Here is a 14,801-nt window from a genome sequence, read left to right as displayed (position 1 = left end):
AGTTTCTATGAAAAAAATTTCAAGTTTGATATTTGACCAAAACTTACCAAAAATTAACTTTCAAAAATACGTTTTTTTTTTTTAAGTTTAAGAAAAATCTTGGTTTTTCGAATACTTAAAAAACTTTCTGTATTTCCATTACTTAGTTTTTGTGTCTTTATAGGTATATAAATATATATATGTATAAATTCCTCAATATATTGAGTACATGAAAAATGTATTAATGATCAATTAAAAAAATAAATAAATTATAGATGTATTTGTATTTATAATTAATAAAAATAAAAATACAATAATATATGAAAAGAATGAGAAAAAATATATTAAACAGTTGTGATTATCACTTAGAACATTTAATGTCTTGAAATATGGTTGAATTTGATATTTTAAAACATCTAATCAAATTTTTTTGTAGTGGTACTATACGGTGTATTTGTCTTGTGCCTGGTATTGTTTTCGCTTGTACAAATCTAGTTTCTAATAATTTTTTATTTTCTTGTACTTCACTTGAAGGAACAAAAAAAAATTTTATTCCTTTTATGTTTTCTTCACAATAATCATACATAGCTTCTGGAGTTAAAATATGATTTTTATTAACACATTGTAAACTATATTTGGTCACTAGCCTTTTTGTAGTACCACCTACACCATCACTAGCATTTTTTCCGTGGCACGAAGCAAAAAAATTCCATTCAGCTCCAATACCAAAATCTTCATCGTGATAAGAAATATTAATAAAATTTTTTTTATTTTTGTATTGGCTAGCCGCACCATCGCTAAAGTATACAATTTTTTTTACAAAAGGGCATTTGCTAATTAAATCTTTAATAAAATATTTTTGAAACGAGTAAAATGTTTCTGTAATGTGTTCTAAGTGATCACTTATAATACATAAACTCTTACATTTGATTTCATCATTAATCTTATAATAATAAACAAATGGATGAAGTGTAGCCTGCTTATTCACCCAATGAAAACTTTGAATCTCATCTTGTACTACAAAACTATAGTTTTCTGAAAAGTCTGCAACGACTAAACATTCTGTAGTAGTTAGATTTTCTTTAAGCTTTTTGAAATAACTTGATTGAATTTTAGATGTATAGTGGTGTATTTTTAAAGAAAATAACTTATCTTTTAATAATTCTACAAATTCATCTACAGGTAATAAATTAGTAACTAAATTAGCTCTATCAGTGCTAACCCATTGTCTAAAAATGATGTTTTCTGGGCCATCGTCTAACTCATATGAGAGATTTTTTTTTAAATAGTCACTTCTATTTAAACAAATATCACACTCTCCCATCATGCAATTATAGTTATCAATATTACATACCAAATAACTCAAGTAATTTTTGTATTCATATTTTAATGAAGCTCCTTCTATCATAAGTTTCACATTTTGATGATGAACACAAACGCACACGGTATGTGTGCCCGAAGACCCAGCTAATATACACCACTTAGGTTTTAAAGAACAAAATTTTGATCTACCAATTTTCAAATTTGGATTAACTATCTTAAATTTTACGTATAGTTCATTTAAATTACACAGTAGTAGTCGTTTTTGGTATTGCTCACTGGAACCGTTACTTTTAATAGAGACATAATCTTTTTTACCAGGACAGATCCTACTATATTCGTCATCATCGTAAAATTTTAAAACACGCTCAGTTATCTCATTACTGATGGCATTTCCTGATTTCTTTTTTAATTGAGGTAAAATTCCTTCATTTTTTACTAACTCACGAGTAGTTCGGACCATATATTCTGAGACATTAAATTCGCTGCAAATTTTTTCTCGTGACCATGAAGTAGGCAATAAACTGATTATTTTCACCTTATCTTCTTTTGAAGAAACGTACATTTTTTTTTTTAATTTTTCAATTAATTTATCATACTCTACATTATTTGAAGTCGCTATATTTTTAGAATTAATTGAAAAATTATAAATGGCCTCGAACTCAGTACGTAAATTTAAAGATACTTCTTCAACTATTCTATTAATTGCAACAGGTAACTGGGAAGAATTTAATTTTGTTAAATTTGATAGTGGAGACATATTAAATATTTTAAGTACGGAGTCAATTTTATTAATTCTCTCTTCTTTCGAAATAAATATATCATCATTAAAACTTTCATTTAATGAGCTGGCTAACATTTCCACAGAATTACATTCTACATCTTCCGATACAAAAATATTACCATAACAATTACAACACAAAGATTTACCGGGAATTAAAGAAACATTTTTTTTTACTTTTGATAAATGTTGTAAGCTTATTTCCCTTAACCCCTTTTTTATAGAACGTTTGTGAACCCCCAATGGATCACAACATTTTCGTCCAAATATATATTTGTACTTAAATAAATATTTTTTCACATGGTACTCACAGATGGTAGTAATATTATCATGTACTCTTTTAAAAAGTAATTCTTTTTCGTCGTAATGAAAATCATTAATATTTTTCAAATTAACTGATATTGAATCTTTATGGTAAACATTTTGATGACACTTTTCATTTAAATACATTCCAATAGAACAGTCCATATTTTATTTTAAAAATAACAAATGAAATAATTAAATATAAAAGAATTTAAATAATGTAGTACTATAAAATATAAAATTGATAGCAAAATTATGAATAAGCAACTAAATAAAGTACATCTATACTCGGCATACAAGTTAAACCCATTTATTTATAATTCTACCTTTAAAGAGAGCAAATAGGTAAAATAGGTAACGATATAAAAGTGATAAAGATAAAAAATTAATCGTTTATATGAAGATAAATATAAAGATTTCTGTTAGTGTAATTTAATGATAAATGATAAAAAAAAATATGAACGATTTCTAGATTATATTGTGTATATACAAAAGTTGAAAAGAGACGTTATCGTAATTAAATTGCAGAACATTCAACAAATCATTATTCAAGTGTAATAAGGTATATTCTTCTCATTTAAAATAATTTTGAATAATATCCTAGAAAAATCTAACAAAAAATTAATATAATTTACATCTATAATTTATTTATTTTTTTAATTGATCATTAATACATTTTTCATGTACTCAATATATTGAGGAATTTATACATATATATATTTATATACCTATAAAGACACAAAAACTAAGTAATGGAAATACAGAAAGTTTTTTAAGTATTCGAAAAACCAAGATTTTTCTTAAACTTAAAAAAAAAAAACGTATTTTTGAAAGTTAATTTTTGGTAAGTTTTGGTCAAATATCAAACTTGAAATTTTTTTCATAGAAACTACATACATAGTACTATATTGTGTGAAAAAATCATATTAAAATATTTTGTTCCACCAGAGAAAAATTAAAATAAAAAAGCTTAAAAATTGATTTTTTAGAAATTCGAGCATTTTTAAATATGTCCCAATAAAAAACGGTAAGAGTAAAATGTTTCAAAACACAATTACATATTACTATGAGTGTACGTTAATATTTAGAAAAAAAAATTAATTAAAAAAAAATGTTTTTTCATAGTCAATTTGATCTTTGAAAATTACATTATTTTGTAAAAAAAGCTCAATTTAGAAAACAAAATTTTCCAACTTAAAAGTTAAAAAACGTGTTGGTAATTATGGAATATGTTAGAGTATCACATAAAAAAAAAACAATGAAAGTTTCAAGTCTTAAATATAAATACTGTTATCATAAGGATATTTTTACGAATTACAAGTATTTCATAATTTAAAACTTTTGATAAGTCATAAATACATTTTCGTAAAACTTTTTTAATTTTTTTTTTTTAATATTTTCTTCTTATATACTAGACAACTTGTGTGTAAAATTTCAAAAAAAAATAAAGTGGTCGCGCAACGACTTTGGATGATTTGATATGGATTTACCCTAACGTCATTTTATGTCTTCAATGCAACACGTAGCGTAGAGGTACTTATATAATTATAAATAATTATTATAAATTTATTTAACATATATTAATATTTAATATCACTTAATTTAATATAAAGACTTTTGAAAACTGTCCAAAAAAATTGGAATCAAAAATATCAACACTTTGTGATGCTGGATTTTTATAAATAAGTATGGGGCTATATATTATTAAATGTATTTTTATGATTCGTACATTTATTCAAATACTTTATTTATAAGTGTATATAATTTTTAGGTAATGGACAAAATGTTATGTTACTGCTGCAGTCATGGTTTGAAAGATTGGGATGATGAAGACGACCCATGGGTAGAACATGTACGTTGGTCTTCTAGCTGTACACGTATATTGTTATGTAAGGGTTAGTTATTTGTCCAAAATAATAAAATAACGAAATAAGCGTACTATTATTTATTATTTTGATTTTCATATAAAAAATTTAATCAATGTTAAAAAATAAATGAACATTTTTAATATTGTATCTTGTGTGTTATATAAAACCATACCAAAAGTGACGGTGGGTAATAAATAAAAATAGCAATTTTCGATTAAGTAAAAAATGTATTATACTACTACATTCATAATTTTCATAATCTAAGAGGGTTGTTGTATTTACAAGCGTTCGTATCTACCAAAAAAAAATCAGTGTGACGACTTTATCAGCTTTATTGTGTCCGAATTATGTATATATATTGTAAGAACATTTATTACTATGTTCTTACCACTTATATTACACACGTTTTATTTCTATTTATTTAATTCGTAATACATATTAATTAGCATAGAGGGAGATGCTGATGTGACAATTCTACTCGCCTGTAGCCCGGAGCTATTGACGTCGAACTAACAAAGGGCAGTTGTGTTTGAGTGGTCGTTATAGACATAGTTTTCAATACTATTACTTTTATCTTATTCTCTAAAGATGTTTAAAAGATTCGATATAAATAGTGATTTTTTTAAAAACTCATCCCAACACGTGAAATAATTCAGCTAATATTCAGCAGGATATTTTTACGAATTACAAGTATTTCATAATTTAAAACTTTTGATAAGTCATAAATACATTTTCGTAAAACTTTTTTAATTTTTTTTTTTTAATATTTTCTTCTTATATACTAGACAACTTGTGTGTAAAATTTCAAAAAAAAATAAAGTGGTCGCGCAACGACTTTGGATGATTTGATATGGATTTACCCGTTAGTGATTACAACTGTTGTCCATACTTTTAAATTCACCTAATAAATAGATTAGATATATATTTTTACATGACAGTTTTAAAAAATGTTTATGACACATTGTAGTCCGCACAACCAATGCATGGTTAAAACTAAAATTATAATATTTTAAGTAATACAAATACGAATTTGTAGGTCATTAAATATATTCAAAAACCCGTTCCAGTGTCTTTTTATAGTATAATTCTGTTTTCGTGTATTGATCCAAAGTAAGTTATTATCTAACCACCACTATTCAGTTATAAATGTACTTATAAGTTTACAATAATTTTAATAATTCAAAATGAAATTACCAAAGAGTTAATTTTACACTTTCAACCTCACTGTTTGTGTAAATATTGTTGTTCGCCACCGGACTCCTTATAAACGGTTGGTCCGTATGACTAATTGGTAGAACACCAAAATGTTCAATAATTGATTTTAATCATTCAAAGGAAAAATAAAAAGAAAGGTTACCATTCTTACAATTACTATGGTTTTAATAATACAGTTTTAGTACAATAACTGAATCTGGACGTCCGTAAAAGAATACAAATTTATTAACAAGAGAAAAATTAAAATATAAATTTACATACAAGTACGACGAAACATCCCAACCAAGTCCATCCACGGATTCTATGACCAAGCCACACGGTCCAGGCAATGGACAACCGAAGATTTTCAACAATAAAAAGACGATGGCCCGAGTAAAGCACAGAAAAAAGGAACCACCGTTGTATATTTGGCGACAAAATCAACAAAATCCCACTGGATACTGTGTCACCGTACGCAAAACGAAAAGGCCGTGCGTATCACAACAACATCGTATATATCAAACAAAAAGAAAAAACATGCACGGCACGTCCAATGTTGTCCAATGCATTGGGCAGCTAGACACACGGACCGGTTTACCCCCACCGTAAACCTTTAGAGTGTTCTATATAATACTCGTCTCGGTTGAGGAGATAAGCCGGCCATCAGCTGACTGCATAGTGTTGCGCAACTTGTTCAAACAATTGTGATGAACAAATATTTACATGGTCAGTGTAAATTAAGTGTTGTATATATAGTTTTGTAAATATATTTAAATATTTTAAATTATTATGTTGAAAAATGTTAAATAAATATGTAAATATGTTGTATTAATGGTATGTGTAACTAACTTAATAAAAAAATTATCTAATGGAAACAATGTAGTAACAATCAGGCCTTTGTTACATTTTTAGTGGGTAAATGTGTTAGTATTTATTATGTTGTAAAGGTTAAAGATTATCATCTTGTGTAAAACATATATATGTGTGTGTGTGTGATACGCTCCGCCACACACTCAATGATTTCTACAATATATGATGACGAATAGTTTGTAAACAACTGTATTATTAAAAAAAAAAAAAAACAACTCAGTTTATAAGTGGTTAATGAGTACACATAGCTGTAGGATTGTATCTACTGTATTGTAGCCTAGTAATTTATCTTAAACAAAAACAAATAGAGAGAAGAGAGGGGTAGTATGCTATGAGAGCATACCAATATGTATATCAGATTAATGGTCTCGTGGCAAGCGGATGGAGGTGACGAAAAAAAAAAAAGAGCACTAGTTGTATCCGTTTTCGACTTACGTGCAATTTTCGGGGAATCTGTATTACGCGGTATCCTCCTCCGTGTCATGCTGTGGCTGATGGTAGTAGTTATTGATAGAAATGTACATATCAGTGTCGAGTTATACACCATTAATACGACATTCACCATATATAGTGTACTCACGAATAATTTTGGTGTATAGAAAATGGAACAATTAAAACAAAAAATGAATAATCAAGCCAAAGGTATGGAATACATTAAAATGTCTTACTTGGTAGAGAATTATGTTTATCGATTGGTTTCAATGAAAAATTTGACAACGAAAAACGGTGTTGTAATGGTGGTACGGGTGCCCTACAACCAACAAGTTTTTGTCCCCAGTATACAGTTGACGGACGATGAAATTAAAACGTACAACGACGGCGACACCATAATGTCACTCTGTTACAGACGAAAAACGGAAAATGCTTAATCATTTGACTTTCAATAAAAAATTTTTAATGTATTAACTTTTTTTTTTTTACAATCAACAAAATCTGTTAATATTTTTTTCTAATGATTTATGTACAACAAATTAAATGGAAATAAAATTATATAGTTCATTCACAATCTATTTGTGTTAGCATTATTACTCCGATAGTATAGAACCTAATAGTAGTTTATGACAAAGGTAAATTATACTTTAGATTAATATTATAAGATTAATAGTTTTTCAAATTGGTGGAAAATGTAAAAACAAAAATCACAATAGCTATACTTTAGAGTAGATTTTAAGAAAAAAAAAAAACTTATGTATTCAAATTAAATTTTTACACCATTGATAATATAATTCGTTAACAGTCCAGTAGTGTTTACTTCAATAGTAAAAGTACATTGAACTGAATAGTTGATTATAGAGGTGACCATATACACGTTTAACTAATGTATTAATTTTTCAATAGTTGTATCATGTCATTTGTATGCGGTTGTGGGTCTTCATTTGTTATTAGTACTGGTTTGAATGTTCATTGTAGTATGAATCAGGGTCACCGTCAAACTGTTATTTCAGGGAAACGATGTTTGTCAGCGCCTGCGGGTAGGGTGACCAAACGCGCGTGTGCATGGACACACGTCCATGCAAGGTCCGTCGTTGCAGGGACCGGCTTTGTTCCGATAGAATCTGCACTATGCGGTCGAGTTATACATCATTTTTTGAAAAATGAAACGTCTATTGACGACATTGATGATTTTATTCGATGCGTGAGTGACGATTTAACCACCGTACTAAATGACGTTACCAAGCACGGTATAATAAAATTCAATGTTGTACTGCACACAACGTACATACACCAAGTTATGGGTGAAATGAGAGACGTATCGTTTAAAATGCGTAACAAAACTGTCGATTCCGGTACCGTATATGCCGCCGTTTTTGATGGAATCACGGAGAAGCTCGTGTACGAACAACAGGAAATGGAGACCCGAGGTAGCGGGTGTTCGCTATTATTCATAGACGGACTGCTGTTGAGCGTCACGAAACTTTCACCTATAGCGGTGGCTCGTACATTGAACTTCCACGGTGTATCAAACGAAAATTTGCAGTCATAAACGTAAGAAACGACGACCAGCAGTGTTTTAAATGGGCGATTTTATGTAAGTACAACAAGAATAAAAAACATAGGGACCAATGGAATGCAGGTTACATTGATCTGGAAAAATCCACAAATATACGTTTTGATGGCATTGACTTTCCTACACCATTGAAACAAATTATTCGATTTGAACGTAATAACCCGTCAATGTCAATCAATGTGTTCGCGTTGGACGATAAAAATAAGGTGTATCCGTTGCGTATCACTAAATCGCGTACGAGCACCGATCATGTTGATTTACTTTACGTTACCGAGCCGGGAAACAGCCACTATTGTTATATATCAAATTTCTCGAGACTTGTGTCAAAACAACGAACCGAGGGCAAAGACACGAGTATTATTGTAAACGTTGTTTAAACGCATTTACCGTTCAACCGTTAAAGACTCAACCGAGCGGACAAGCGGGGGTGGATGAGCACATTAAAATGTGTGGAAAGTTCAAGGAGGCGCGAGCCGTCCTTCCCGCACCCGATTCCGACCAGTCGGTACTGCGGTTCAAAAACACAAGGCGAGAGGAGCCGGTTCCAGTGGTTGTGTACGCAGACATGGAGAGTTTGTTGGTTCGTGCCGAGCAACAAGTGTCCAAGTACNTGAACAATAAGTGTCCAAGTACTGTACGGTTACACAAGATCATCAGGCGATGAGTTACTGTTTCTATGTGGTACGCGATTGTAAGGTGTTGCCGAAAAATATTTACGATGGACTACCATACGAACCGGTACTGTACCGGGGACCGGATGAGGCCAAACACTTTATCACGACGTTGGTAACCATTGGTAAACGCATATCGGACATAATGAAGGTGAACATCGATATGACGCCACTGACACCGGAGGACCAACATCGTTTCGATACAACGAAAAATTGCGAGTTGTGTTCAATTAGGTTCACGGATAAAAAAAAAAGTCAAGGATCACAACCACTGGACGGCTCGGTTTCGTTCCGTTTTGTGTAACAAATGCAACCTGCAACGACGTCCACCGGCCTTTATTCCGTTCATCATACAAGGTCTGTCCAACTACGACTCGCACATGATTATCCCAGAGTTGGCATACGACTATAAAGACATATATATCATTGCACAGTCCGAAGAAAAGTACATCATGTTCAACAAGACCATCAATGGTTATTTTCGTATCCGGTTCATAGATTTCTACCGATTTTTACAAGCGAGTTTATTAAAGCTGACCGCCACATTGTCGACACCCGATTTCGTGCATACTCACTAAATGTTTGAATTGCTGGAGTTGGTCACCCGAAAATCTGTTTTTCCGTACGAGTACGTCGACTGTTGGGAGAGGCTCGAAGAAACACGATTGCCGCCCTGTGACCTATTTTACAGCTCGATCATGCATCAGACGGTGTCCGAGGAAGACTGCGAACACGGTAAAATAATGTGGCAACACTTCAGTTGCAACACTCTCGGTGATTACAGCGACAAGTATTTACTTAATGGTATGTTTTTTTTTAGCTTCGATGCGAAGCTGAGAAGGTATTAATTATACTATGATGTGTTTTTTTTTTTTTTAATGTCTGTTGCCACTTTTTCTCACCTCTCACTGGACCGATTTCTTTCAAAAATATGTCAAAAGATCACAAATCGTATCTAGTTGAAGACATTAACCTTAAAAATTGAAAAATTTTCCCTCGTTCCCCGCAACCTTAGATATTTCCCTTTTATTTGATATCATTTTTTTGAAAATCTAACACTTCACCTGTTCATTGAGTGAGATTTAAATTAGCAACTTTTTTACAAAAACTAACTTTTTCAACTTAATTTTTGAAAATGTTTCGGAAATACTACGTCCTTTAAACATATATCAAATTAACGCTTATTTTATGTACTACAAAATGAAAAAAAAAATTTGTCCCGACACTTTATCTTCTGCTTGTAAACGGCTGCCGTAGTTAAAAAAACGCTATTTTTATATTGTTTAAATTTTCAACTTAAAAGTGCTATAACTTTTCGAAAAATGTAATTATCAGCACAATTTTTTTTTCTAAATACATTATAAGTACATCTTTCATTTGACATACTTTTTATTAAAATTGGACAATTTCCTCATATATAGGGGGCGTTCAAGACTTGAAATATTGTATAAAAAATAGAACTTTTTCAACTTAACTTTTAAAAGTGTTCCGAAAATACTGCGTCCTTTAAACATATATCAAATTAAAACTTATTTTATGTACTACAAAATGAAAAAAAAAATTTGTCCCGACGACCTATCTTCTATGCGCAAATGGATACTGTATTCAAAAATATGCTATTTTTCTATTAAAATTCTAGGTTTTGTATTTTATTTTATTTTAAAATATCTTATTAGGCGAATATATTGACTTTCATGAATATTATATAATTTAATTGACGTAGAATAAAGGTCATAAGACATAAGAAATTAAACTTATTAAATTTTTTTTACTTTTTTATTTTCATACTAAATTTAATAATTATAATTAGTATTTATTCATATATTATATTTTAAAATCAAAGAACTACTAATTAGGATATAATCAAAGAAATAAGAGTTGATGTTGCTTTTGGAATAATCCACCAATTTCTCTAAATGAAACACTATCTACAGATTTGCATCGAAGCGTTTATTATGAAAGTGATTTTAATCACTGTCAAATATCATTTGTACTTGTCCCATCTATGCCTTGTCTACACTGTGCCTCGACCCCACTGTGCTACCATTTTTATATTAAAACCTTAGGTAATTTCCTTTCGTTTGATATCATTTTTTTTTGAAAATCTAACACCTATTCTGCTCACAAGGGGGATTTAAAATAGCAACTTTTTTACAAAAACTAACTTTTTCAATTTAATTTTTTTATAATTTATTTCTGAATCGTATGTAATAACTTTTGTTGTTTGATTTAGATACTGGCCGATGTGAACAATTTCGGAAGGAAAGTCTGACAAATTATAAACTCGATCCCGCACATTATTTTTCGTGTCCGGCTTATCGTTCGACGCAATGTTGAAATACATGGACGCATACATTGATCTATTGACGGACCCGGATATGTTGTTGATGTTCGAAATGGGTATATGCGGAGGTTTAACGCAAGTTAATCAGTGGTATGCTCGAGCAAACCACCCAGATGTCCCCGACTACAACCCCGACTTGCCTTACAAATACCTTCAGTATTTGGACGCCACTAATTTGTACGGGACAAGTATGTCTATTTAATGTAACTTTATTTATATAAAAAAAAAAAATATTGTATTTTATATTCTTTTTTTACAGCCATGATGGAACCTATTCCGTTTGTATATTTTGAGTGGTCGACGGCAACGCTGGAAGAAGTACTGAACACCCCCGACGACGGTGATTACGGATACCTGGTGGAAATCGATGCACATTATCCTCGTGAATTGCACGATTTACTCAATGATTTACCATTTTTCCCGGTAAACGAGCGATCACCGTTGTCGTCTTCGAAACACGGCAAGTTGATGACCACGTTACAACCAAAACGTGATTATATCGTGCACTACCACGCAATAAAACTAGCTGTGAAACACCACGGTGTGATCGTAAACAAAACTGCATAAATATAAAAAAATTTATGCAATCCCGCTGGTTGGCACCGTACATTCAGCTGAACACGGAATTGCGTAAAAAAGCGACCACCTCGTTTGGACAAAACATGGCCAGACTGATGATCAACTCAAACTATGGTAACATATAATTAATTTACCAAACTTTGATTGTATTTTTTTTTAAACTTATTTGTTTCGCGTTCAACAGGAAAATTATTGGAGAACGTACGGAAACACCAAAACATACAACTCGTGTGCAATCCGAAGAAACTGTCGAGGTTAACGGCAATTCGTCGTTTAGTCACACCACCGTATTCAACAAAAATCTGGTTGCCGTGCACATGTACAAGGAGAAGATCAATATTTACAAACCCATTTTTATTGAACAGGCCATATTGGATATAAGTAAATGTATAATGTACAAGTTCCATTACGAGGTTATGATGCCGTTGTACGAACCCGAGCGACTCCTACTCTGTTACATGGACACCGATAATTTCATTTACCTGATAACGACCAACAGTATCCACGATGATTTGAAAAAGTACTTACTCGAATATTTCGACATATCGAATTACCCGATCGATCACCCTTGTTACTCCCATCGACGAAAAACACAACCGGGCACGTTTACCGATGAATGCAAGGGTAAGCATATGCAAGAAATTATCGCATTGTTATCCAAAGTGTACGCTTATTCAATAACCATACAAAATTACTACAACAGGTTGTTGGTTACGAGGCAAACAGACGAGGTGAAATGATTGAAAGGCATGAGCATGGGTGTGGTGAAACATGAAATCAAAATGTTGACTATTTGAATTACTTGCGTGGTAAACTCAAGCAAACCCGTGGGAAAATGTCCGTAATACGAACGAAACACCATAGTGAGTAGGGTGAAAAAGAGCATTCAGCCCGATAGGGGAAGTAAGAGGCGTGGCCTATGTGGTAAGAGTGGGATAAATATGCGTGTTCTGTTAAGGAGAAGGCTATCACCGCTTCATCCACCCACCCCGTTTTCTGAGTGTAGGTGATGAGGGGGGAGTAAATCCAACGTAAACTAACATAATACAATGGGAGGGGAAACAACGAAACCCAACGTAAACTAACCTAAGAAGAACCTCTCCTCCTCCATCAAGTCTTATGATAGGGGTGGGGGGATGAAACTTAAGGTAAACTAACACAACTTGTCACGCGTCTAAATTATGCTCGGCCTTATATATACGTAATATCGGTTTTTGATGAAAAAAAAAAAAATGCATTTTCCAGGTAAGCTATAAGGTTACGGTGAAAAGTATGAATTTTAAACGTCGAATCCGCTAATCTGATATTCGACATGCATATATTTAGATAAAGTCCATACGTAAAATGTTAATTTTACCTAATTTGTAAAAAAAAATTAGTTCGAAACATTGTGTGCCAGATGGCTGTATTGATGATTATATTTATTTATTTATTTATTTTATTTTCTAACGCCTAAACAGGCAATTTTACAAAAGGAAGCAAACATTAAATGTAAGGTTAATNTGAACGCGGCGGCCAATGTCGCCGTCAATTACATTATTTGTTAATATACGAGTTAATAGGCTTGACCGTTATTCGTATAGTGAATAATAAATCAATATTTTTTTTGTAGATAATATATAATAATGACGACTTTTCAAGTTTTCTTATAGCAAAACACATTCTTAATTAAACATTGCTGCCGCCGCCGACGACGACCACGTAATCACTGGAACATATATATTATAATGTTTATAATATTATTATAACTGTATTATACTTATCGATTAATGGCGTACATATATTTTGTCTGAATTATTACTGGTATCCCTCCTATTGTTATAAATTATTACTGTATTTAAAAACTGTTATTAATTATTTTTAATAAAATAATAGCTTCGAATGGACGGATTGCATTCTTCATCCGTCAACGCATTAGAGACGGCAGTCGGCCATAATTTTTACAAAGGCATCTGTTTTAAATCCTAATGACATATATTTATGTGTAAACATTTCACTTTAAGACTGAATGTTTTCACGCCATTATAAATAACGATATTTAACTATATTATAATTATAATAATTAAAACGTATATACATTAGATATCTAGTAAATCTAGTAATATTCTAATATCTTAGTCGTATACACCTCATCCGTTATCACGAAATAATTATCTAAAAGATATTTGGAGAGGAGGAAGGGGGAGCAGCAGCATAACATTGTATGACTTCTAATAGGTTCTCAGTATTTGTTAATGTATTGTGTGCACAAGATGGATTACCCGCACATTGTATACATTCTATGTTGTAAATCGATAGTGATAATAAGTTCCTGATGATTGTTTACCAACATGACGTTTGGCCAAAATGAATCGTTTGGGTCCAGACCAATGTATACACTACACATTTGTGAAATCCTATACATTGATGAATCGATCAAGTCGTTGATTTTATTGAATTTACACCTTGGTGTAGCCATTGTGATTAAAGTCTCAAGATCCAATAGGCTTTACTGACGCTGCGGTTCGCATTAGTCGTCCTTTCAATTGTTTCGATTGAATCCAAAAGTTCGTAATATATTCGCTTCACAACTGAGCATGCACATTCGAGATTGTCCGAATTTTTTCGAGTCTTTTTGCTTTTATAATCTACCTTTTGATTAAAAAGCTGGAATTATGTAAATTACTATTTTTGAACTTTTTACTTTGAAATAAATGGAACATTAATAAAAACACCGGGAGTGCACAATTTTTTGAATGGGGGTAATTAAAACTGCTTGATAATGCTGTATNTTGGGGGTAATTAAAAATGCTTGATAATGCTATATGTTTATCTAAAAGGAAAGGAATTTGACTTGAAATCTATTGTCTATTTATCATTTTAGTATTAGCTTTTAAAATATTTG

General features: G+C 31.3%; 1 protein-coding gene and 1 long non-coding RNA gene across 2 annotated transcripts; both read left to right on the top strand.

Annotated features, from left to right (window-relative positions):
• Positions 1-3,503: 3,503 nt before the first annotated feature.
• LOC126899189 (uncharacterized) lies at positions 3,504-4,313 on the top strand. The gene is made up of 3 exons (XR_007702512.1): positions 3,504-3,916; positions 3,997-4,069; positions 4,155-4,313. It is a non-coding gene; the product is annotated as an uncharacterized LOC126899189 (long non-coding RNA).
• A 6,955-nt stretch (positions 4,314-11,268) lies between these two features.
• On the top strand, positions 11,269-11,905 carry LOC126898333 (uncharacterized). The gene is made up of 2 exons (XM_050672273.1): positions 11,269-11,526; positions 11,598-11,905. The coding sequence occupies exons 1-2, from the start codon at positions 11,325-11,327 to the stop codon at positions 11,903-11,905; spliced, it is 510 nt and encodes a 169-aa protein (XP_050528230.1). The 5' UTR covers positions 11,269-11,324.
• The last annotated feature ends 2,896 nt before the right edge of the window (positions 11,906-14,801 follow it).

Source organism: Daktulosphaira vitifoliae, unplaced genomic scaffold, assembly GCF_025091365.1.
Source record: "Daktulosphaira vitifoliae isolate Bord-2020 unplaced genomic scaffold, ASM2509136v1 Scaffold_2, whole genome shotgun sequence".
Classification (NCBI taxonomy): domain Eukaryota; kingdom Metazoa; phylum Arthropoda; class Insecta; order Hemiptera; family Phylloxeridae; genus Daktulosphaira; species Daktulosphaira vitifoliae.
This window is presented reverse-complemented; position numbering and strand designations above follow the sequence as displayed.